Source organism: Aspergillus melleus, assembly GCF_016097325.1.
Source record: "Aspergillus melleus strain CBS 546.65 chromosome Unknown contig7, whole genome shotgun sequence".
Lineage (NCBI taxonomy): Eukaryota > Fungi > Ascomycota > Eurotiomycetes > Eurotiales > Aspergillaceae > Aspergillus > Aspergillus melleus.
The window spans coordinates 629,731-654,367 of NW_025763376.1; the positions used below are offsets into that span (position 1 = coordinate 629,731).

At 50.9% G+C, this 24,637-nt stretch overlaps 9 protein-coding genes across 9 annotated transcripts; 6 read left to right on the plus strand and 3 right to left on the minus strand.

Moving 5' to 3' along the window:
• Nucleotides 1-857: 857 nt before the first annotated feature.
• Nucleotides 858-2,791, minus strand: LDX57_011185 (bZIP transcription factor; the record flags this gene model as incomplete). The annotated part of the gene is made up of 2 exons (XM_046092930.1): nt 858-1,723; nt 1,777-2,791. The coding sequence occupies 2 exons, from the start codon at nt 2,789-2,791 to the stop codon at nt 858-860; spliced, it is 1,881 nt and encodes a 626-aa protein (XP_045948908.1).
• Nucleotides 2,792-6,884: 4,093 nt separating this feature from the next.
• Nucleotides 6,885-7,209, minus strand: LDX57_011186 (uncharacterized protein; the record flags this gene model as incomplete). The annotated part of the gene is made up of 2 exons (XM_046092931.1): nt 6,885-7,022; nt 7,081-7,209. 2 exons carry the CDS (start codon nt 7,207-7,209, stop codon nt 6,885-6,887), a joined length of 267 nt encoding a protein of 88 aa, XP_045948909.1.
• A 1,584-nt stretch (nt 7,210-8,793) lies between these two features.
• On the plus strand, nt 8,794-11,346 carry LDX57_011187 (uncharacterized protein; the record flags this gene model as incomplete). The annotated part of the gene is made up of 7 exons (XM_046092932.1): nt 8,794-8,865; nt 8,936-9,125; nt 9,180-9,374; nt 9,433-9,625; nt 9,676-9,775; nt 9,829-10,923; nt 10,981-11,346. 7 exons carry the CDS (start codon nt 8,794-8,796, stop codon nt 11,344-11,346), a joined length of 2,211 nt encoding a protein of 736 aa, XP_045948910.1.
• Nucleotides 11,347-11,733: 387 nt separating this feature from the next.
• Nucleotides 11,734-14,065, plus strand: LDX57_011188 (uncharacterized protein; the record flags this gene model as incomplete). Its single annotated transcript, XM_046092933.1, has 2 exons — nt 11,734-13,093; nt 13,290-14,065. The coding sequence occupies 2 exons, from the start codon at nt 11,734-11,736 to the stop codon at nt 14,063-14,065; spliced, it is 2,136 nt and encodes a 711-aa protein (XP_045948911.1).
• Nucleotides 14,066-14,808: 743 nt separating this feature from the next.
• On the plus strand, nt 14,809-17,418 carry LDX57_011189 (putative potassium transporter; the record flags this gene model as incomplete). Its single annotated transcript, XM_046092934.1, has 9 exons — nt 14,809-14,815; nt 14,935-15,146; nt 15,202-16,046; nt 16,104-16,269; nt 16,320-16,488; nt 16,544-16,612; nt 16,673-16,683; nt 16,760-16,794; nt 16,848-17,418. 9 exons carry the CDS (start codon nt 14,809-14,811, stop codon nt 17,416-17,418), a joined length of 2,085 nt encoding a protein of 694 aa, XP_045948912.1.
• A 487-nt stretch (nt 17,419-17,905) lies between these two features.
• NOC2 (mRNA-binding ribosome synthesis protein NOC2) lies at nt 17,906-20,290 on the minus strand (the record flags this gene model as incomplete). The annotated part of the gene is made up of 1 exon (XM_046092935.1): nt 17,906-20,290. The coding sequence occupies one exon, from the start codon at nt 20,288-20,290 to the stop codon at nt 17,906-17,908; it is 2,385 nt and encodes a 794-aa protein (XP_045948913.1).
• A 288-nt stretch (nt 20,291-20,578) lies between these two features.
• Nucleotides 20,579-21,434, plus strand: VPS28 (ESCRT-I subunit protein VPS28; the record flags this gene model as incomplete). The annotated part of the gene is made up of 3 exons (XM_046092936.1): nt 20,579-20,668; nt 20,727-20,963; nt 21,027-21,434. 3 exons carry the CDS (start codon nt 20,579-20,581, stop codon nt 21,432-21,434), a joined length of 735 nt encoding a protein of 244 aa, XP_045948914.1.
• A 398-nt stretch (nt 21,435-21,832) lies between these two features.
• Nucleotides 21,833-23,014, plus strand: rrg1 (S-adenosylmethionine-dependent methyltransferase; the record flags this gene model as incomplete). The annotated part of the gene is made up of 3 exons (XM_046092937.1): nt 21,833-21,866; nt 21,938-22,204; nt 22,275-23,014. 3 exons carry the CDS (start codon nt 21,833-21,835, stop codon nt 23,012-23,014), a joined length of 1,041 nt encoding a protein of 346 aa, XP_045948915.1.
• A 581-nt stretch (nt 23,015-23,595) lies between these two features.
• Nucleotides 23,596-24,493, plus strand: LDX57_011193 (uncharacterized protein; the record flags this gene model as incomplete). Its single annotated transcript, XM_046092938.1, has 2 exons — nt 23,596-23,796; nt 23,921-24,493. The coding sequence occupies 2 exons, from the start codon at nt 23,596-23,598 to the stop codon at nt 24,491-24,493; spliced, it is 774 nt and encodes a 257-aa protein (XP_045948916.1).
• Between the last annotated feature and the right edge of the window lie 144 nt (nt 24,494-24,637).

Here is a 24,637-nt window from a genome sequence, read left to right on the forward strand (position 1 = left end):
TTCCGGCGTGGCGTGGCGGGCGCGATAAATTGTCTGACGGCAGGGGACTGGACGTGAGGTTTTCCGACCTGAAGAGATTTAGTTGAATGGCGACCTTTGGAAGGCTTGTTGCTGAGAGATCGCGCAGGAATTGAAGAGCGGCGAATCGATGGAACAATGTTTCCGCAGAAGGCTTTGCGTGAGAGCCCGCGGATTAACTGGAAGGAAGCCAACTTGGCTAAGAGAAGAAGAATACCCTGCCTATAAAGGAGAGATAGTCGTGGACATTAGGTGAGTTTTTCGCAAGCTCACGTTGGTGGATATTCAAGGACGGGTGGAGTTGAGGAAGATTTCTGTGGTGCCTGAGGATTGGGTTGATGCCTCAGAAGAGCCTCCCTGGGGCCCATGTGACCAACAAACGAATTTCTACGTTTAATTTCTATGTCAACTTCTACCTAGCGCAGTACAATGAAGAAAGTGTCTGCTTTTTGTTTTGCTTGATTTCTAATTCTCTTAGATTTGTTTTCAGGCAGTAAATGAAATCCTTAAAATTATCCAAGTTCCCAGATCACAATTCCAAAAATCCCCAACCCTGAAGAATACATCCCAATCCATTCCGTGGAACCCCGATAAGACAAAGGAAACAAAAGTAAAAGAGGAACGGACTCTGTAAATAGAAGAAGGCAGAAAGGCACGTTTAAGCCACAGCGCGGTATATGATCACAGGCTCATGAACAAATGAAAGGCATATTGGTGTCTACACGAAGGACTCATGTTCAGGTATCTAGAACATTTTAAAAAAAGAAAGAAGAAAAAAAAATAAAGCATAACAAGAACTTTACAAGCGGAAAATTGTTCACTCAAGACAGAAGGGGGAATCATGAGAGGTGCGAAGTGAACATTGAGACACGCTGGAATGAGGCTTCCATGCTGTGACAGAATTGAGCAAACCGCTGAGCAGCAGCCTTCGACTCATTCTCGACAATGAGCTCGAATGCAGGAGCTGACTTGTCAGAAGCAACACCTTCAAAAGGCTTATCCAAAGACGACTCGGGGACGGAAGCCGGCAGGTCGGCGAACAGAGCAAAGGCGGGATCCGACTCATCGATTTCAACATCCGGGTTTTCCACGCCAGCGTCGGTCGTCTGGGGCTGCTCAGCCATCGGCGGGCACTCGAGAACGGGCGCCTCGTCCTTGTTGCCGGTGGTGTCCGGGAGAAGGGAACCAAAAGAGCCCTTTCCAGACAGGATCTCCGTATCAATGACAGGCGGCTCAGGAACCTCGAGGACAGCGAAGATGGGCGTGTTGGCATAGTTCATATCAATGCCGGAGTTCCAACCACCGTTGTTCAGGCCCATAGCGGAGACATCTAGTCCTTGGTTGGGAACCATGACCATCTGAGGGTTGTGTTGCATTGGGTAGTCCTGCGGGCTGTGGCTCGGAGGGGTTTCCTTGGGTAGGCTGGCCTGCATCTGTGGCTGCGACATCGTGGGAGCTTGCTGCTGGGGTTGAGGCTGCGCCTGTTGCTGCTGAGGCTGAGATTGCTGCTGGGGTTGGTTGGAGGTGGGCAAGCCGTTGATACCTTGCTCATCGAGGAACTGAGAGAAGTTCGGAGACGACAGGAGCATGTGGGCCAGATCGGTCAGACGGGCGTTCTCCTCAAAGAGAGCACGGTTTTGCATGCGAAGGTCGTGAGCCTCGTTGGTACGGGCAGCAACTTCGCTCTCGAGCTGGCCGATGTATTCTGAGAGAAGTTAGTCTTTGCTATGATATCAAGTGCACATGATTAGAACGTACCCTTTCTCCGCGATCGGAAAGCGCGAGCAGATACTTTGTTGCGGAGCTGACGGCGTTCCTTGCTGCTAAGCTTCTTTCCTTCCTCGCTGGCAAGCAGACGCTCATCCTCGTCCATATCCTGCTCGTCTTTCTTCGACTTAGCCATCTGAGGCAGAGAAGACGGGGATGGGGAATCGTCGGGAGATCCCATAGCATTCTGTCTCATCTGCTGCAAGAGGCGCGAGATACGCTCCTCAACGACAGGGTTGGAGACACGAGGTTGGGGCTGCTGAACTCCTTGTTGCATCTGCTCTTCCACCCGGCGTTGCTGCTGCTGCTGCTGCTGCTGCTGCTGCTGCTGCTGTTGTTGTTGTTGAAATTGCTGCTGTCGGAGCATGTGATGGTGTTTTTGCTGCTGAGCAGCCTTGGCCATGGCAGCCTGTTGCTGGTGCATTCCGGGATACATGCGACCGACCTGAGTCGACTGGCCAGCGGGAGCGACTTCCTGACCACCCAAGGCGCTGGGGTCGACAAATTGGCTCTTGTTGGGGGTTGGGGAAAAGAAATAAGCAGGCACGGCACCCATGTTGTCGGATTCCAGATCCATTTCCGAAGGGTTGCGGGCGGGGACGGCATTGAAGTCCAGGGGGGCGTCTTCGCGCTTCAGTTGAGCACTGGCGTACATGTCTCCGCTCATCGCGAAACCCGGGCTGGCACCACCTAGGTTCAGGCCGTTCATGTGGTTGAAAGTCATCGCTTGAGCCAGGGCCCCGGGCGGCAGACCGGTCTGCTGCTTGTGCTCATCATATTGATGACTCGGGCCCTGGAAGGCGATCGGTGATTGACTGTTCGAGGCAAAACTGGCACTCCGGACATCGCCGGCAGTAAAATCTGTGCTAGGAAGGGTAGGTTGAGTAGTCAGGGCAGCTTTAGGTCGGGGCGGTTCAGTGTAGGTAAGCTGGTCGAGGTTGAGGAAGGTATCAATGTCTTGATCGTAGGAGGGGGCGGCAGCCGGGTGTTCCGCAAGGGTCGCCATTGTGAGAAATCTCTTCGTTTATTATTGGGTTGAGATGTCGAATGTCCTCCGGTAACCAAAGCAGTCGAATGTAATAGACTAGTCCGACCGGAGACCGCGTAGGTTGATTGAAGATAACGAGAGACTAGGAGTAGGTTTGGCCAGGTGTGGGAGGGAGAAAGTATTAAAGCCACCAGGAGGATACACGAGAGGTTGACAAGTGGACCTAATCGGGGCCAGAGGGAGATAGAATAGAATAAAGATAAAATAAAATAAAACCGAAGAAGGGTACGTATATCGTGGCGGGAGACCAAAGGTTAGTAGAGTAGAGTATAGAAGGCTAGGTAGTTAGGTGAATGGATAGATAGAGATGGAACGATGGACACCAGATGGGGGATGGGGGGAAGGGTTAATGAGGAACGAGAGAAGAGGAGTTGGGAACAAACAGGGAGAGGACAGAAGGATGGAGTTCGCGCCCGGACGAGCGAAGGTGGGAAGGGCGAGCCAGGGGAACGGAAGAGACCAAGTGGGAAGTTTCTCCACGCCAGGAATAGAAAAAAATGGAAAATGAATTTCCAGTCGACAGAGGCTTGCGCGTCCTCCCGCTGACTCAGCGCCATTGCCCCGCTTGGATCATCCCAATTGGTCGCGGACAAGCCCTAGTGGGGGCAAGCCGGCAGCGCTAGCCCCTTCGCAGGAATCCACCGATCCCTCGCGAGGGAGGGAAAAAGTCCTGCACGCCGTCAGGATGTATCAGGAGATCGCCGATAAGATCTCGCCGGCTGTTGACAATCATCAGGTACGCAAATTCAATTCAATGCATCCCCGGTTGCTGGTGGGTAACCGTGTAGACACCACGGAGTCTATCGTCGACGGCGATGGCCTCACCCGGGGGGGTTAACTCGAGTGTACAGTATCCTGTACATTGTTATTATCTATAATACAACCCATCTCCGGCGGTAATATCCCGTTATGCCGCGTCTAATTTGCTTCATACAAGCATGGTGGGTGGCTTCGAGCCGCCCCCTGGTTGCCCAATACTACCAATGACGATGGACGATCGTCCGCAATTTCCAGCCTGCCTCCCCTGTGACGTTTTGCCGTTTCAGGCCTGCTCCTCCGGGGCCGTTGGTGGTGTGTACTCCGTAGGGATGTTGTATAAGGGGGGTCTCAGGGCCTTGCACTCCTGATGCTTACCCCTCAACACCGCATGCATCGATTCTCGCATCCTCTCGATATGTAACAATCAACCATCAACAACCCAATGGGGAGTACTCCTGAACTGTTTGGAAAGATCATAATAACAGGTCCATTTCTTCGACTCCTCTCCGTATGACGTCGGTGGCGATTGACTGGCCAATCAAATGTCCGCAAAGTGGTATTGTTGTGCCTGTGGAATTTCGACTCGGCCAACAAGAATGAAAAGGTGCCCACATGTGGTCGCTTCAAGGGGACTCTCCAGACAGACCAGTACGGAGTATGCACATACTCAGTACGGAGTACTTTGATCAGTGGAATGTCCAGGTGAGTCCATTGTGATTCGTGACCGTGGATAGGACGCTCGTCTAGCCCTCATACCAACGTTTCATACTGTGTACCAGAGACCTGCGGCCCTACTCAGTACGCAGCACAAATCACGGCGTTCTAGAAGGACAACAGCCCAGGTGGGTGGATTTTCTCGAGTCTCGAGTCTCGAGTCTCGACCTTTTTTTTGCAACTTCAGCCCACCGTCCAGTTCCATCTGCCTCAATCCTTCTCACGCCGGGTGGATTCCGGGTGGACATGGGTGGGTAACGCCATCACCACCGCAAACAAAGCTTGGCGCTTACCTGAGGATCCCCGCTCAACGGCACAGCCTCTCATGCTTCCCCTTTTCCAGTCTAGGGGGTCTTGCGACTCTGAAACTTGGTCGACCATTCGGCCTCGTTGGTCTCTTCATTGGCTGCTAGTCCGATAGCCAAGCCCTTACGCCGGTCTCCGTTCACCTGAAAATCGCTCTTTAAGTTGCCGCGGTCGCCTACGCTAATTTAGTATTCCGCAATATTCCCCCTGGCCTTGGGTCATGGGCTGCCGATAACGGCTATCAGTATCAGAGGCTTCAGAGCCCTGCAAGAACGCCACTTTCAAGGGTTAGCATGAGCGGCAAAAGAGTACTCTGTATCACTACTCAGTAGCACGGATGCAGTAGGCCTATACATCATTCGATCGTTGTGCTCTAACGAGACATACTGTACGCCCCGGAATAGCCTTGACCTATCCTCGAGAGTACGCAGTTTACATGTCCCACTGCGCCTCTCGGTCGCCTTGAAACGATGGATAAAAACGACAACGGACGAAGTCTCCATTTCTGGCTTCCTCCGTGCAGTCAGCGTCCTTTGGACACGATATAGCAAAGCCCCCGGCCAATTCCAGCTCATCAACGGAGCTAGAATCCTCCGTTACCGCGTAAGCTGAGCGAAGAAGACTTGGGATCTTTGTAGCCTGGTGAGGGCTGGACTTGTACTGTACCACGTTCTCACGGGCATTGGATCCGGTAGCCGACAGATATACAAGTCTAGAACTCTTGAGGTCAATCCGTGCTCAAAACATGATGGGCTATCCGCAGTACCGAGTATGGTACTCCACTTACAGCCCAGTGATGTATCCAGGACTCTCTGACCTACTCCGTATGCCCTCCCAACAAAAGAAACGGTTTAAAAAAGGCGTCGTTCTAAGATCTGCTCCGTACTCAGCCATGTCCCAAAAAAGGTCCTTGTTCGCGCCTCACAGGCCTCCGGTAAATCAGGCTAAACCAGACTAGAAGGCTTCGAGACGAGCCGGTGATCGGAAGATGTCCGTTAAGGCTAATAAAGTATCTCCTCCCAAATGTCTAAGCCTAGTTCCCTTGCACTACTCCCTACTACCAAATTTTATTCCGTGGTTTCTCCGGTGGTATTCGCCAGAAAACCCAGAAGAAAAAAGCTTGGTCTACCAATCCTTTGGAAAGCGGGAAAGACCTTAATTATTCATTGAGGTCGGCAATGCTTGATCTTCAGATCTGCTCCCGAATCTGATCAGTATCATTGATCTCTAGGTAGCAGCGTGTGACACTTCTCAAACCACCGGTAAGGAATGGGCAGATTTCAGATTCGCCTCAAGATCTGTTTTACTATAGGGAGATGGTGGGGGGGCAACAACTTGAATTGAATGATCACGTTCCATTCTGTACTCCGTGCAAGCCAGTATTCCCGAGATAGTTACTAGCAGCTTCATTTTGCCTCCCCGGTCGTTCGAGGATTTTAGCTCAGTCAGAACGCTCCGCAAAGGGAAATGTACACGGATCGTGGACCATTTCAGCACTATTCCCCGGGCCCGCATGACCTGAAGAGTGAAGACACCGCCGTGGCCATCGTGTGCATGCCACAAGAACTATGTTTCTGATACATTGCAGCAGACGGAGGCAAATTCTTAACCCGGCGAAACTCGCTAGTCACACTGACTATGGGGGACTAGTAGTAATACTGCCTCAAATCGTCTCGGCAGTTTGAAGACCACCTCACCTATTAAGCTATTTTAGGTATTTTAGGTATTTATTTATTGTGGTTGCCTGGTTTTGTGCATGCAACCGCTTTTGATAGGTCATCGCCCGTCGAGAACGACTAAAAGTAGAAGTGCCATTGTGGCGATGAACCCCAAACTTTATTTGTCGCGCAGTATCTGCCGGCCAAGCGGGATAAGGTATGGCATGTTCAAACTGTGAACACAAAACATTGTCGAAAAAAGCAAAGAAGAAAACCAGCGGTGGCCGTTCGGCATACGGTGTAGGGCTTGTGTTCCCCATGTTGTCCCGGCGATGGTGCACATTCATACATGCAACATGCAGTGCTAAGACAGACTACGGGCAGTCATGCTGGCTCGTCTACGTAGAACCTTTCGCGAGGTCATGTGTTGCAATAATCATTTATGCACATGGATGACAACACAATTTCTCCGGCTACTTACTTCATATCCCATAGATCAATATTATACAGCAGATTTGGCAATACGGAAGACATGTCGACCCAACTTCAACAAACCCTTGAAATCATATCATATCGTCATACATCGTGAAAAGGTATCTTTCACGCCCCCTGCTTTACTCGTCCGGATCGACCAGGTCGTCATGGGTGAGCGAGTATCTGGTACCACGCCGTTCGGCGGTTTCAGGGGCCGCCCAAGTCAAGGGTTGGGCGCTTCCACTTGAGGCCTGAGTGCCCTGCGAGGCAGGTTCGCGCTGGGAAGTTGTGGTCAGTCTCAAATGGGCCATTATGGTGTACTCAGCTTCACCGCACCTGTGCCTTAGATTCCAAGTTGGTAAAGGATTCCTGTTGATCGTTCTGGATGTCCTGTGCAGCAGTGTCTTCGGGAACCTTGACGGTTGCGCGATTAGAGAATTTTTCGCGATTGAACCTCGAAGTCATCTTGATCAAAATGTACTAGAGTTATCCGAAAATCAAAAATGTCTGGGAAGACTAGAACTTCAGTTCTTCTGATCTGATAATAAAACAAATTCCCAAAGACGTTGGGAGGTCCGAGGTCGACACGTTTATATAAAGTTGAAATGCGGGGGTTGAGGTCATGATGGTGTCGTATTGACGTCGATATCTAACGCAAAAACGACACAACGAGCCAATTATACCTCGGAGCTCTGCAAGCTATCGCACATGGTCAACTCTGTTTCATTGTTATCCATTGACGGTCAATCGCCACGTTGAAGTCAAATGGAGCTCCTCCCGTGGTTTGCGATGCGCTTGACTGGATCTGGTAATCTATGACCATGTCAACGGTGTTGGCTTGCAATTATTCGCGGAGTATCGACAGGTAGGGTACTATTCTCACCCTGTCGATAGGCTAGATGAAGACTCACAACCCCAGGATTCGATTGTAGATGGCTGGTCTAGGCTGTGGCTCTTCTATACCATGCTTCGGGATGTTGACAACGGTCGCCTATATATCAGCATCCTTGCACTTATTCAACAAAAGGAAAGGGTGCTTTTGGTTGCCTTCATTTCAGTTCCTTGGTCATCATATGTTGTCGGAAATCTAAGGTTGGACCTCCGCCTTATTCCTGTTTCAATTGAGGTGAGATTTCCTGGCCTGTCACTATGGCAGCGAAAGTTTCCTGGCACTATGGCACTGATAGTTGTTGTTCAACCTCATGCATAGACATCCTGGAGGGTCCTCAGCAGTTGAAAAGTTCAAAGAATGATTTCTTGTGCTGAACGAGTGATTGAGCACTTGGTTCGACGACTCTGGGAGATCCGAAATAGATGGCTGAAATCCCTCAACAGAACTGGAAAGCCGTAGAAGATAGTCAACTTGTTCCAAAGACGTATATAGTACTTTTCGATTCAATTAATGCAGCAAAATAGAGCTTCCTAAACACTGTGAATGTTGTTGCTGCTGTGCGCAGTATATACTGCCGGCCAAGACAGCCAGGATATATCATATGGACAACCCGACTTGTTGGTAAAACTTCCCTAGCAGAAGGATCGCTCGGATATAATTCCCGGAATATGTCATGAGTCACCAATGAGTCACGGTCACGCCAATCCCAATAAAACCCGGTCGGATGTCTTGGTTCTCCCAGAGACGTTGGCCTTCAACACGAGCCTTGATTCCTCAGGCCAGTACCGAGTCTCGGCTATTCCTCTTTGGGACCCCGACGCCTCCAATGTAGCAGTTAACACATTCATTTGGTTGATCGCGATGGGCAGTGACTCAATATCCCTTGTGGGGATATTATCATTAAAATTTCAGGGTGCAGTTCGCTTAATGAGTCGAATGCTTGAAGGGTGCCTTGATTGGTCGGTCTGAAGGCACCTTGAAGAGTTCCATAATGGTGCTTTCCGATCTGAAGATTCTTATAGAAAGAAAGGGGCAAGGCAACTGCTATTAATATTTTATTGCTATGAGCATGTAGCGGCTTTCATAACACTCTATTCATCTTATCCCTTATTGACGATTTGAGATTTGAGACCAATTCAACTCCACATCATACCATCATGACTACATCGATTATTGCGACTTGCAAGCAAACTCGGTTTCATCTACTGGATGATAGGCCATCGCAGGAGGTAAAATTTCTTTTCTAACATGTTGTCGGCTCCATTTATGATGCTTACTCATTCTCGTCGATCTTCGCAGATCGATGTCGAAGGACTCACCATCGCAGTTTCGTCTGCCCGAGATACGACCGACGATCCCGCGAAGTCCAGGGTCAAAGGAAAAGCGAAATCGAAATCCGAAGCCAGGGAGCTCATTGCGGACGGACATCTACGCCTCAAGGCAGGTGTGCACTATGGGTTGATAGGCCGGAACGGAACCGGGAAATCAAGTAGCCACAGCCCTGCTTAATGTGATAAAAGGAATTGGCTAACGGGAGTTGAAGCATTGCTTCGAGCGATGGCTGATAAGCTTGTTCCGGGCATTCCGCATCCCACTCGCATAGCAATACTGCAACAGACTGATTCCACGGTCCAAGGAAGCCTTCAGAGCGGGGAGGAGGAGAATAGAGATAAGACCGTGCTGGAGTATGTCATGAGCAGTGATCAACATAAAAATGAACTCGTCCGAAATATCGATTGTAAGTCTGGTTCTTTGAAGGTCTGTTCATCGCATGTCTAATAGACCGGTATCGTTAGTGCTTTCCAAAAGCTTCGAGACAGACGATCCCTTACAGCCAGTTCATGCTATTCGCAGAGTTCAGCATGACACGACTGAGAAGAGACTGTTTCTAGCCCAGAAGAATGCGAGTTTGAAGAGTGGAGCTAGGGGCCTACAGGCGCGAAAAGATTTGAAATTAATGGAATCAAAGCACGAAGAATCGATCAAGTTGTAGGTGTCCTGTCTTTCCAGCCTCGCAGGAGTCGCTCTGACTTTTTCAGAGTACAAGAGGAAAAAGAATCTATTGAGGCCGAAGCAATAAAGAAAGATACACAGGCAGCGGTCGAGACCCTGCAAGATTTGCAGTCCCAATTTGAGGCTGTGAGTGAAACACGAGCACCCCGGCTGATTGTCATTGAATCTGACCTATTCAGATGAACTTGGTAGATGCGGAGCAACACGCTCGCCAGATATTGATAGGTCTAGGCTTTCAAGAATCTGCATTGACCAAGCCATTCCTGACTCTATCCGGTGGTTGGCGTATGCGCTGCATGCTGGCGAGCGTCTTAACCCAGAACCCAGATATCATGATCTTGGATGAGCCGACAAATTTCCTAGATTTGTTGGGGGTAGTATGGTTGGAAAATTATCTCCGACAGATGCGTGAAAGCTCCCCAACCACCATGGTTCTCGTTTCTCATGACAGGGACTTTGTGAATGCCGTTTGCGAAGAAATTGTCATGATAAGGGATCAAAAACTGTCTTATTTCAAAGGTAATCTCACAGCGTACGAGAAAGACTTTGAGGAGCAGAAATTGTACTGGGGTCGCATGAAGGAAGCGCAAGAGCGTCAAATTGCTCACATGGAAGCTACTATCCGCGAAACTATGAAGGTCGGAAAGAAGACCAACGATGATAACAAGCTGCGCATGGCTAAGTCGCGGCAAAAGAAAGTCGATGACCGCATGGGCTTGCAAGTCAACGCAAACGGCGGTCGGTTCAAACTGAATCGTGATCTTGTCGGTTACCATTTGTCTTCTCGGGCCGAGATTGAAGTCCCCCAAGATGAAAAGGGTGCTTCGATGACAATACCTGATGCTAGCGAGTTGCGATTCCCAGGACCTCTGATTTCCTCGGAAGGAGTTATGTTTCGGTATAAACTAAATGAATCTCCTGTGTTGAATGGGATCGACCTTGTGATACATATGGGTGATCGGATTGGCATCATGGGTCTGAATGGATGTGGCAAGTCAACACTGGTTCGCCTGCTGACGGGAAACATGGTCCCAAGTCAAGGGAAGATCTCGAACCATTCGCGGCTGAAACTTGGCTACTACGCACAGCATTCGATAGAAGATCTCCAAGAGGAGGGCCAAGCAAATCCTACCGCAACGGCCTTGAGCGTGATACTGAAAGAAGCTGACGGTCAATTGAATGAAGGCGAAGCCAGAGGTTTGCTGGCAACCCTTGGACTCCAGGGGAGAATAGTTTCGGACGTGCCGATATCCCGGTTATCGGGAGGACAGCTTGTGAGTATTCCAGGAAAGCTATTGTCTATTGACAATCGCTAACTCGCCATCTCATAGGTACGCTTGTCGTTGGCGAGGGTGATCTGGAACTCACCACATCTACTCATCCTGGACGAAATAACCACCCATCTAGATTTTTACACCGTTACAGCTCTTGCATCTGCACTGTCAACTTTCAGCGGTGCTATCCTTCTGATTTCCCACGACCGATTTCTGGTGCGCTCCGTGATAGAGGGAAAGCGAGACACAGAGCATACGTTGGATGACGCTTTTGAAGGCGTAGAGGGACAGACTGAAGAGGAGCACAGCAGACGACGAGTGGTATATGCTCTGAGGGCAGGAAAACTCCAGGAGCAGCCGAGAGGAGTCGAGCAGTTTGAACAAAGCCTTGTAAAGAGAGTTCAGAAGATGATGCCCACATAAGGATAGACTGGCATCTTAGGATCCGAGACGAAACCACGGTGTTTCCTCCACCTCTGCCATTTGCTGTCTTGGGCGGAGTATATCATAGCCATCCTAATTGAAAGTTCGATGAATCAACAAGGATTGCCTGTGAAGTCCATGGAGGATGATAGTGATGTATAGTTAACATCAAGGCATTACCTAACGGATCTGCACGGATGAGTCATCTCCACTCCGCGGGCGGGGATTGATAAGCCTGTGCTATCTCTCTCCTCTCTCTTTCTCCATCCCTTCCTAAGCTTTTCCTACGCTACCCTCTCTTATATATACTACTTCGACCCCATGTTCACTTGGGGAATGCAGGAAGCAGCTCTGCGCTGGCCCCGTTGAGCAGAGGTTTTGCTGAGAATGACTGATTTCATGTTGCCCAGAGGGCGGTTCGTGCCCTCGCTCTTCTCACCGGTCAGGTTTCCCCGCAACTCTACTGTCCGAACGTCGCTCGGTGGGAAACGAACGCCTTCGCTCCTTCGACCCCATGGCACGAGCTCGACGACTAGGAAGCTTGAGAACGATGATACTCAAAGTGCCTCGGCCGCATACTTTCCGAACCCCGACGCCACTCCAAAGCCCGCGTCTTCGCGCTGGACTGCTCTAAAAACCGCAAAGCCGTTCTCCGAGTTTCTAACGGATACCTTTAACCGCCAACATGATTACCTACGAATCAGCGTCACTGAGCGCTGTAACCTGCGTTGCCTATACTGTATGCCGGAGGAAGGGGTGCAGCTTTCCCCGCCAGCTCGTCTTCTCACCTCCCCCGAGATTGTCTATCTCTCGTCCCTCTTCGTCTCGCAAGGTGTGACGAAAATCCGCTTGACCGGCGGAGAGCCAACAGTCCGGAAAGACATCGTCCCTTTAATGCAATCGATAGGGGACCTGCGGCGCAATGGTCTTCGGGAGCTCTGTCTGACGACTAATGGGATATCGCTACATCGCAAGCTCGAGCCCATGGTGGAGGCTGGACTGACGGGCGTAAACCTCAGTCTTGACACTTTGGACCCGTTCCAGTTCCAGTTGATGACAAGGAGGAAGGGCCTCGATGCCGTAATGAAGAGCATCGATAAGATCTTGGAACTGAACAAGATGGGCGCGGGAATTAAACTGAAGATCAACTGCGTCGTGATGCGCGGATTAAATGATCGGGAGATCCTCCCATTCGTTGAAATGGGGCGTGAAAGCCCCATTGAAGTACGCTTCATTGAATATATGCCTTTCGATGGCAATAAGTGGAACCAGCAAAAGATGGTTTCGTATCAGGAAATGCTGGCAATCATCCGCGAAAAATACCCAGCATTGGAGAAGGTGGCCGATCACAAAAACGACACCAGCAAAACATACCAAGTTGCGGGATTTGAAGGCCGGATTGGGTTTATCACTAGCATGACACACAATTTTTGCGGCACCTGCAATCGACTTCGTATCACTTGCGATGGGAACCTGAAAGTATGTTTGTTTGGTAACGCCGAAGTGTCATTGCGCGACATTATCCGCAAGGAAAACAACGGGGAACCGATTGACGAGACAACAGTGAAAGAGTTGCGACTCCTTGAAGCCGCCGAGCTGGTGGCTCTTGGCGAGGAGGGCAGCCTGGTTAATCAGAGAGAGCAAGAACTATTGGACATCATTGGCATGGCGGTCAAACGGAAGAAGGCAAAGCATGCTGGCATCGGCAAACTGGAGAATATGAAGAATAGGCCCATGATACTCATTGGTGGGTAGGCGCAACCCTATTTTACTGCAATGGTTTCAGGCGAACAAACGTTACGAATGATGACATCTATGCATTCAATGGAACGGATTCAGTTTTCTAGACTATAAGTAGGCATTGACTCTGCTAAGCTTTGGTCTGGTTGTACTTGCAATGCGTGCCGTTCATTACTCTCGGGTATACTGATAGATGGGATTAGATAACGAGCGCATGGGAAGCCCTACAAGATCGACGTTTTCGTACGGACACTCAACGATGCTATCGCGGGGCACGCCTTGGAGCAACTTTCCAACATACATGATCCAACCCGGTACATCGAGCGCAACGCAGATTCGTGCTTATCATGGCAGCCGCGAGACTCCAGTTACAACCGAAACGGGTGATCAGAATACGAGGGAGGCAGATCCGACCTCTCTTTCTACTGCATCTGATCCGGACCTGCCTCATCTTACACCTTCACAGAATGTTCATATGACCAAGATCAGTACAAAGCCAGTTACGGAAAGAGTTGCGACTGCCAGCTGCGTAGTGAGCTTCTCCAACCCCCGCCCATGGGAATTGCTTCGGGAGGGCCGGGGGACTCGAAAAGGAGACGTGTTTAGCGTTGCTCGCATTGCCGGGATCATGGCGGCCAAGAAGACCCCAGATATCATTCCGTTATGTCATCCAGGTATCGGGATCACGGGTGTTGAGGTAGACGTCAAGTTAGTTGACCCCTTGCCGTCTGAGAGAGGAGCGGACAAGTCGACGAAACACGGGGCAATGCGAGTCGTGGCGACGGTGAGCTGTCTTGGTCGAACGGGAGTGGAAATGGAAGCCATGACTGCGACTATGGGGGCTGCGCTGACCGTGTACGACATGCTCAAAGCTGTGGACAAAGGGATGGTGGTGGGCGGCGTGCAGCTCTTAGAAAAGAAAGGAGGCAAGAGTGGACATTGGATTCGAACGAAGGAGGTGGAATCGGAGAGATCATGAATGTATGTATTCAGCTATATAATATATCATAACGTGCAGAAGTGCAGAAGTGCAGAAGTGCCAGCCTTACGGGAGAAAAGTCAAGAACAGCGCTAAGCGGATCGGCCGCCGTTGTTCATGACTCGGTTCGGTTCTGCTCCACCGCTGCCGTGCCGCGACTTTTCTTTTCCCTTTTTTGCCCTTTTCTCTTTTTTTCCCTGTTCTTCCTTTCTTCTCCTTCATTTTCCGCAACAATTCTTCAATCCAGTCTATCATCTTTACATTGAGCAAACCGTTGAAATGGAATAACACACGCTTGTTGTCCGTTAATCCCAGCCAAATCTTCGCAAAGGAAACCGAACAAACAACCTTCCACATTCCCACCACATTATTCATGCAACTAGCTCGCCTTATCGACTATCCCAGCAGTATTCACATTCTACGCTCTATATTTCCACCAACCCAGCAACAACCTTCTCTCTGGTTTAAACCCGCCACTCTAAATCGCAGATTCCACCTACTTCGAACAATGAACCATAGGACAAGATCGAGATTAAGAACATTCCATTTTTTCCAAAATCCCTGCGGGTAGCGGTGTGCTGCCCCGGTCACCCACTTTATCATCGTCGATAATTCCATGATTCTGCACTCTCTATTCTCCGATACCTCCCACCCCCCTGTAGCCTTTCCATAGGCTCGAACCTTACTGGAACTGTGATTTTTATATCGCTCGGCCCATATCGTTGGGACCATCTGCATTGAAAATGACGGGTACATATAGCCCTCCCCCTTACTTCTACATTCTTGTCAGCTCTCTTTTGGAGTGTCCCTTGCTAGAAAAACCATGAAGACTCCGGACTCTTGCGCAGCTATTAATTCCGTTCTTATAGTTCAACAAGGCCGATTTCGGCCGCTTGCTCAATGCCTGATGGCGTTACTGCCCCCATTCAATTTTATCACCCTCCACTATGCCTATTTTCTCGTGACGCCGTTGATATGCAGCGCGATATTCTGGGGGTCTGCAACTCCGTCTCGCAGTGTTGCATACGTTGATGCCCTGTTCATGTGCGTCAGTGCCATGACGGGGGCTGGTCTAAACACTGTAAGATTTGCGCTGCACAGGCGAGAGAGCTTTTAGCTGACCCTTTGTTTTCTAGGTGGACTTATCTTCACTAAACTCCTTTCAACAAAGCATTCTTTTCGTGCTCCTTTTCCTGGGACATGCTATTCCCATATCATGCACTGTTCTTTTTGTCAGGAAGAGAGCCTTTGAGTTAAAGTTTCAAGGCATTTCAAAGGAACGGGCACAGAAAAGCCTATTTCGTCGATCGTTCTCGACCGACCCAGCTAGACCGAACGATGCAATTGGCAATGAGCATCGCCAGCAATTAGCGGCCTTGAAATCTCACGACACCAAAGTCCCTGCAATGACCGGCACCGTCTCTATAGAAGCTTCCGCCAACCCGGAAAACGACGACCGTATTCGCTGGATGGATGACGATCAGATTACCCTCGGCCAATTGCGACCACGCTCGCACCACCATCCTCATCGGATGTTTCCAATGGTGGGCATTGGAGCTCGACCAGACTTGAATAATCACCCCAGAGATGTTCCCCCAAGCCTGCCTTTGGCCAATGATGAAGAGGACGAGGTCTCCCGTTTCAAGGGTATGCTGCAAGGGACGCAGAAATACTTTGTGTCCAAAGGCCTTATCTCCCGGAACTCTCAGTTCCACGGCCTGTCACCCGAAGAACGGGAGAAGCTCGGCGGTGTGGAATATCGAGCTGTTTCTTTCTTGTCGGTCATCGTTTTTCTCTACTGGTTGTTGTTTATGCTTTTGGGCATTATCGGAATGGGGGGTTGGCTAGAAGCAAACCATCCGAATATCGCCCGCGAGAATGGCTTGTCTCCATTCTGGACCGGGGCGTTTTTCGCCGTATCGGCATTTGTGAACAGTGGCATGTCTCTTTTGGATGCCAACATGACCGCTCTGCAAACAAGGTACCCTCACTAGCCTCGAAACCTTCACCCCTAAAAGCTTCGCTGACCCGTCTCTAGCGCCTATCCGCTGATCACCATGGGGATGTTGATCCTGGCCGGCAATACACTTTATCCCTGTTTCCTGAGATTCATCATCTGGACCATGAGGCGGCTGATTCCCAACCGCCCAGATTGGGAAACATGGAAAGTTACCCTGGATTTCATTTTGGATCACCCTCGAAGAGTAGGTGGAACGAGTTCGTACACGTAAAGTTCATACTAACCACGTGCCAGGTATATACAAATCTTTTCCCCGCTCGACACACATGGTACCTGTTGGGAACTATCATTTTCTTGAACGGCATCGACTGGGCGATGTTTGAACTGCTCGCAATCGGCAATCAAGAGATTGAGGCATTACCGACGGGCTATCGAATCTTGGATGGACTATTCCAAGCCTTAGGTACGTTCTCGCTACTAGGCCACATTATCTTCTGCTAATATACGTCGATTCGAAGCTGTACGTGCTGGAGGATTCTACGTGGTCACTATTGCCGACCTTCGCCAGGGCCTGCTTGTTTTATATGGTAAGGAAATACATCTATCTGACTTATCATACGGGCTTAACTAACTTTGAAATTCGCTAGTTCTCATGATGGTTAGTGTTACCTGCCTAACTTGCTACAAACTTGTCCTTGTTTTCATGTCTTGCCTTTTACTAACCAGCCATGCAGTATGTGTCGGCATACCCTGTCCTGGTGACTATCAGGTTCGTTACACTTCTCCTGGAGTTATTACCGAGTTTTGCTAATATTACCCAAGAAACACGAACGTATACGAAGAACGTTCTCTCGGAGTTTACGCCAACGATGAGCCGCACGAAGCGTCCGAGTCTCGCACTTATTCCAGTGCAGTCATTGATCTGGTCAGGCACCGACTACTCGGTCGAGAGGGCGCGTATCCCAAAGAGTCATCTCGCAGCTATTTTGTCCACCAGCAGTTGCGGTCCCAGCTCAGCCACGATATTTGGTGGATCGCTCTTGCTGTGCTTTTCATTGCCATCGCCGAGTCGTCCAACTTCAAGCGCGATCCCGTGGGCTACTCGACATTCAATATCCTGTTCGAGACTGTTACCGCTTACGGCTGCGTCGGTGTCAGCGTTGGCTACCCCGGCACTAATGCCTCCTTTGTTGGCGTGTGCCATCCCATCAGCAAGCTGATCCTTGCGGCTGTCACCATTCGTGGTCGGCACCGTGGTCTTCCCGTTGCAATCGACCGTGCAATCATGCTGCCCAACGAAAACCTTGCCTGGGCCGAAGAAGAAGACGCTGCTCTGCGGCGTGAACAATCGCGTACTTGGGGCGTCGAGAAGATGCCCATGGGAGCTGTGTAACCCAGCCCGTTGAGTACCTTTTCCCGTCTCACCTTGTGCTACAAAGGGAATCAGGTTTCTGTTCTTCCGGTGTGATTATTGTTGGTTCGCATAGTTCCTGTGCAACCATTGCACATAAGAAAAGTTTTTGCTCTCTTGCTTATTCTATCGTTTCTGTTTCCTTTTTGAAATTACTTGCAAGTTCTGTCTTGATGTGAATTTTGTGTTAGTTATGGATCGTTAGTGATAGTAGTTTATATGTGTTTTTCTCGGTTTGATTTATGGCCGTTGCATTTATGCGTCTTGCATCCTAAAGCGGATTCTATACCGACATTGTTTGATTTGTAGCCTTTCCAAGTTAAACTTTTGTATTGGTACGAACAAAGGGAAATAGAACTCATGTCCCACATAGCTATCACTGGGACCAAGGTACAGGGAATCAGATACCGATAGTACATGCAAAAGAGGAAAATAGTAGAATAGAGTAGAGACAGACAGATGAGTGAGTTTACTCGTCTTCCATCTCGATTTCGTCCTCGTCTTCATCTTCTTCTTCCTCCTCCTCCTCCTCTTCCTCGTTCTCGTCGCCGGAGGAATCCGCATCCTCGCCATCCTCCTCGCCGTCACTTTCATCATCGTCGTCGTCAGCACTAACCGCACCCTCATCCATGTACACGTCCTTGTCGGCTTCCTTATCCTCGGCTCTCCGCTTCTCTTCCTCACGTCGTGATTGCTCCATGAGGATGGCTCGCTCCTCACGCATTTTCCGCTGCGACTTGACGAACGCGCCCAGCGGGGTCGCCTCCCAGTCCACGTCCTTCAGGAAGGTCTCCACCTCCGCCCGGCTTCGGGGGGTATACGTGACGCTGAGTCGGCGCTGCTCGATCCACTTGGCGTTGGTCTCGACCTTCTGCACCAGAAGCAGGATGTTCTGGTTGACCTTGGCGTTCTTGTTGCCGCCGGAGCGCGAGCTGGCCTGTTTCAGCCAGCGCTTCAGGGAGACGACGACCGGAACAGAGAGTTCGGGGAAAGCGATGTGCTTGGTCCATAGAACGAAGAACTCGGAGAGGAGCTCGGCAACTTGCTCGCCGACGCCGTCTTGGTAAACGCGCGTGCGGAGGTAGGATTTCGGCGTGCGGATCGTCGTGTTGAAGTCGAGTTGTTTGAGAGTGCTGGATTTAGGGGGCTTGCGCATCTCGGCGAGGTTGAGAACCTCGACGAGCGCGGAGGCGAGGGGAATGTAGGTTCCCGTGGATCGGGAGAGACGGAGGAGAGATCGGATCATCTGGAAACGAAGGGGGAGGTATTGCGCCGTGGGAATGAGGCGCATCGCACCGATGGTGATCTGGACAACGGGGTAGATGAGAGGACGCATAGCGGACTGCTTGCCGGCCTTGGCCTCGACGAGGCCATCGCAATGCTGGGAGAGGACACGGGACCAGAAGTCGAGCGAGTGGACGTATTGCCAGTTGTAGATGGTCTTGTAGGACTCCTTGGAGGTGTTGGTGATGCTGCTGCGGAGGTGAATAGCGAGTTGGCGGATGAAGTTGAAGCCTGCGGTGTAGGAGACATTCTGGTCGATGCCCCAGAGCTCGGCAGCCGAGTTCTTCATCAGGTTCACACCGGGGAGAGTGTGCACAGTGGTGTTTCGGCTGCCCTTCACAACGCCCTCGTAGGAGGCCTTGAGGACAGACTCCTTCAGCCCAGAATCGCCAATCACCATCAATCGCCGCAGCAGAAGGAATGCTGTGATACGAGTGGCTTCCGCGGTAGCGACGTCAGCCCAGATTGCGACGATCGTCTTCACAAGAACCTTGAGGAGCTTCCGGAACTGGAGGAGATAGGGAAGCATAGGCTCGACGGAAGAGAGAGTCAGTTTGAGAGTCGATTCATCGGACAGATTCGTGAGCAGCTGATGGACGGAGGAGGTGTGCGACTTGATGAGAGGCGTGAGGGTCTTGAACTTCTTCGAATCGAGAGACAGCTTGACTTTGCCGGACGCGGTCTCCTTGACCGGAAGATGATGCGAAAGGACCTTCGGAATATTGCTGAGAGCTGTGACAAGAACCCGGTGGTACACTTCCGGGTCCGAGATCGAGTATTTTTGCTCTTGGGCTTCCACTTCGTTCACGTAGGCCGCAGCACGGAAAGCAAGAACGGCTTGTCGCATTGCCCGGATAGAGTTCTGTTCTTCCATCAATTTCTGCCACTTCTTGACCATTGCGATTGTTATCGTATTGCTCGTTGTTTCTTCCTCTTCGTCCTTCTGGGCCTTCTTCTTCTTCTTGGCGGGGCCTTCATCCTCCTCTTCACTCAGCTCGTCGACTTCCGCCAGGTCCCCGTGATCACCGAAATCAAGCAGTTCCGAATCGTTTTCTTGCAGGTACTTGTAGAACTCCGGGTCCTTTTCCTTCAGAGCTTCCAGCTGGCCCTTGTGCGCCTCAAAGTCGTCCGCTCCGCTGGCATCGGATCCCTCGTCGTCGTCGCTTTGAGCAGCCGGCCCGTCTTCTTCCTCGCTACTGGAATCCTCAGAGGCTTCTTCATCATCCTTCTGCTCTTCCGATCGCTTGCGCTTCCCAATCTTCGGGGTGACATCCTTCTTCTGTGCCTTTTTCTTGCCCTTGCCAGCATCGGAGTCTGCAATGTCGAATCCGCCGGAAAAGAAGTCGTCCACGTTCATTTCCGCGAAGGCGTTCTGCTTCTTCTTCTCCTGCTCGCGACCCTCCTCGTCGCCCTCCTCCGCCTCCGCTCTCACTTTGGCATTGTCAGCCTTGCGCTTATCTTTGAGGTGATTGCGCTGCTTGATCTTCGCAAACGATTTCCGACGTTCGAGCACATCCTTCAGATGCTTCTTCTCGAACTTTTTGGTCGATTTCTTTTGACCTCCAGCCATTGTGCCAAAGGTTCCCGATCCGACGGTATGGATTGGGATGGATTATAAGGAACAATGAAAATGGAGTGGAAATGAATTCCAAAGAAAGCTTCCACTAGGTGAAAGTTTTTTTTAGGAAAAAAAAATTCGGGAAGATTGACGGGGCAGAAAATGGCGGTGCCGACCGGCTGAAATCGGTCACCGCCTTTCATTTCCCCTCAGATTCCCCGTCATGGAATGTACTCCAACTGTTCAATCCATATAATCCAGAATACCGATTGTGGTCTCTGTCCTCGATAAGTCCTCGTCATGTATGCTCAGCGTCCTCTGGCGTATGCGCCTACACCATATAGCTACACCCCTAATCCGGCGCTGTCAGCGTCTATCAATCTCGATGAGGTACGACGGAGTGTCCGGCCTGGTTGGTAGGCAGCTGGGCTAACTGCGTCCTCGCCAGGAAGTCAAACTCGCCTCGAGCTCTGCGGAGCGCGATCTTTACGAATCCTTAGCCGAGATATACAGTATTATCGTGACTCTGGATGGCCTAGAGAAGGCCTACATTAAAGATGTCGTGACAGAAGTCGAGTACACGGAAACATGCACTCGCCTACTAAAGCAGTACAAGTCTAGTTTGGGTGATGATACAGTCGCGAGGGAGTTTGTCGATCTGGAAACGTTCAAGCGGACGTGGGGCGTGAGTACTATCCCTGTGAATTATGGCAAATCTTGTGATTTAACCTCTGTTTCTCCGATCTAGCTGGAATGCCCTCGTGCGACAGAACGTCTACGTATTGGTCTCCCCGCGACGGTCGAACAAGCCTCCCACTCTACACCGGCAGCCAACCTGGGCTCTGCAGCAGCTGGTCCTGCGGCGGGCGCCTCGGGCAGTCTGATTTTAACGGCCACGGAGAACTTCATCACATTCTTAGATGCGCTAAAACTGAACATGGTCTCCAAAGATGCCTTGCACCCCCTGCTCTCGGAAGTCATCCAATCGGTCAATAAGGTGACTGATGGGGACTTTGAGAACCGAGGAAAGATCATCCAGTGGCTGATCGCCTTGAACCAAATGCGTGCGACGGAAGAGTTGAGCGAAGAACAAGCCAGAGAATTGGCGTTTGATATCGAGCAGGCATATCAAGGGTTCAAATCCACATTAGGGTGAAATCGTTCCGATCTATCATATTGTAGTTGGTTAATGCGGGGAACCGGCGTTGATAGCGTTGTCGTCGAGCAACCAGGGGTCCTTGTCTTTTTGTGATACTCTTTCTTATTTCTTGCCCCGTCATCCATGAAATAGAAGGAAAAGGGAACGAAAAAGATAACTTTAGGCCGGAGCGGATCCGAGCCGCGGAACATTTGCCCGCAGGCCTTTCCTCTTTGGGCGATCACGACTTTTTTTTTGGTGCCTGGGGCCGGACATCCCCCATTTTTGCCGTTTGCCGTTTGCCACAGGCTCGGCCTTTTTTTATCAGGCAAGATAAGAGAAGACCTGGTCCTGTCGGCGCGTCCATTCTGGAACTTAACCACAATTATCCATTTGCTCTGCTACATTCGCCCAACATGATCAGTGCTGAACCCGAGGAGCCTCTCCATGGTAGGTGCCACAAACTGTTGAGTGTGATCCACGATAGATAGGCGCGATAGGAACTGATAAGTCTTCTTCAGTGCTCGACCTGCCCCAGATCCATTCCAAGCCTTCCGGCACCGAGATTCTACGAGCCCTTGACCTCCTAGCGATTAAACCACGCAGTTTCGGAACAACTTCTAAAATTCGTGAAGCGGCGAAGGTCCGAAGCGTTCACCCGGCCGGCATAACCCGTTATCTCACAACGATCATCTCGAGTCCGCTTTCATGGCTCGATACCGACGAATTGCGAGAGGCAGTCTGGGATGCTACCTCGGCTCGACTCAGTGAGCGGTGTGGCCGAACTGGTACGCGGGAGACATTTCCGTGCTTTTTCCCTCTCTTGTGGATGGCTCTAACCCCTGGTTTTCCAAATAGCAATGCCTGCCATGTCCCGAGTCTTCACTGTGCCAAATTCCTCGGGCGAAGAACTTACCCTGACCCTGCACGAGCCCTCCTTGACCGCTGATAACCTGGGGATGAAAACATGGGTCTCCTCATATCTCCTCTCTCAGCGACTTCACTCTGTTCTAGAGTCCACGCCGCCGTTGGTCCCGTCCACGGCCACGATCCCGAAGGCCGACCGGACTCTGCGCGCGCTGGAACTGGGATCGGGGACTGGACTCGTGGGACTTGCCTTTGCTGCAATTCACGGAGAGTCCGCTTCCGTCCATCTCACTGATCTTCCCGTCATTGTTCCCAATCTGGCGCACAATGCAGCTCTCAATGTCGAGCTGCTGACCAAGTCCAATGCACAAGTCACGACGGGAGTCCTAGATTGGTCCGTTGACCCGGAGCCGCTCCCAACCCCCGAGGAGAAATACGATCTCATCTTAGCAGCCGATCCTCTGTACTCGCCCAAACACCCGAAATGGCTGGTCGATACGATCGGTCACTGGCTCAGTCGCGGCCTCGACGCTCGTGTCGTCGTCGAAATGCCGCTGCGGGATGCATACCTGCCCCAGGTACAGGAGTTCCGGCAACGGATGACAGATATCGGACTAGCTGTCGTCAGCGAGGGGGAAGAGACCGGGTATGACGACTGGGAGACTGCGGACGGGGGAGCGGTGGCAGTCCGATGTTGGTGGTCCATCTGGGGGTGGAGCGAGAAGCTCTAGGTCGATCACAGGTCCTCATCACCCTCCATCCGTCAGAAACATGACAGGATCCACGAAGTCACGAGAATAAACGATACACGACCGACGATAGAGTATCAGGGATACAACATATCGCGATAGATAGACTAGAAGATTAGAAATGCACTAGGTGGTAGTGATCTCAGAATGAACATGGAAGGATCATTTATCAGCAAAGTCCAGCTTCCTATGTAGTTGTATTAGTGCGTATATGAAAGGAGTTCCTGAACACCTCTGAGGTTAAGGTCGATCGAGTGACAAAGAAGAAAAAGTTCACCTGAACACCCGCTCCACCTCACGTGTGGCGCGCCCGTCCGATGACGTCGGCGGCCGCCATCATCTCTTCTGCTCAGCTCTACTCGACCTTATCAAAAGAGACACGCTGAAACAAAGAAACCGTTCGACGGTACTCACAAGCAATTGACTTACAGATATCACAGTATCTACAACTCCAGCCCACTCATATACTCTTCTGCCAAAATCTCAACCTCTACACCTTCCATCGACGATTGACCCTCCCCCACCACTATTACCGCCAGACCAGCTCCCAGACATCATAAACAATGGTCATCGGTCTATTAACAATAGCCGCCATCCCAACGGTAACAGGCGTGTCGCTGGCCACCAGCGAACAGCGCAAAGCCAACCAGCGCAAGGAAGACGAGCGGCGCATGCGGAAATTCCACATCGACGTGGAAAGCGCTGGAGAGACACAAGAGGACAGCGAGGTGAATGGGAAACGGTTCGTGGTGAGGGATGAGAAAGTAAGCGATTGCGAGTCTACTATCCTACCCAGATATACAACATTTCGCGATCCAAATTCTTTGGTTGAGGGTGTGGAGAGAAAAAGACGGCTGGCTGATTTGTCGCGCATTACCAACCTTGCAGGTCTATCTGGACGATCCCGAAGAATCGAATCGCACAACTCCCTCCCATACCACGCAAGCGTTTTACATCGAATACCCCGAGCTGGATCATATGAAACACCTGGACCGAGGGTATGGACTTGTCACCAGTGTGACACACATCCCGCCTCTACTGCATTGGATCTACGCGGACAAGGAGACACACCAACTCAAGTACGGAAACCGCTCGGGGAGTGCGGAGCATATTGTTGGACCATGGGACTGGACGGACGAAGAGACGACGATCACGCTGGAAGGCAACCGGCAATTTGTCGCGGTGCAGGAAGAGGACGGGGCGTGGGCCATATACTTTGATCGAGACCGAGACGATCTGGAGGGCGTGCTCGAAGAACAGGGGAAACTGGATAATGCGTTTGCGCCGATCAAACTGAAGAAATCGATGGTTCCGCAGGCCGTGCTGGATCTACAAGAGGCGAAGCTGGAGAAATTCAAGCAGCTTCAGGCGGCCTATGCGGCGCAGCAATTGAGGGCTGCTCAGCAAGCAAAAGCGCAGCAGGCTCAACAAGAGCAACAAGGGCAGAGTGATGAAACATGATTTATGTCTAATGACCGTTGGGTATTCCAATTGTGTTTTGGCAATGGGAATCGTAAAAGCTTTTTTTGGCAAAATGCTACTGTACATAATGATAACGAGGAAATAGTGGCTTCCCTAGGTGTCGTCAGAAACTCATCACCCGGG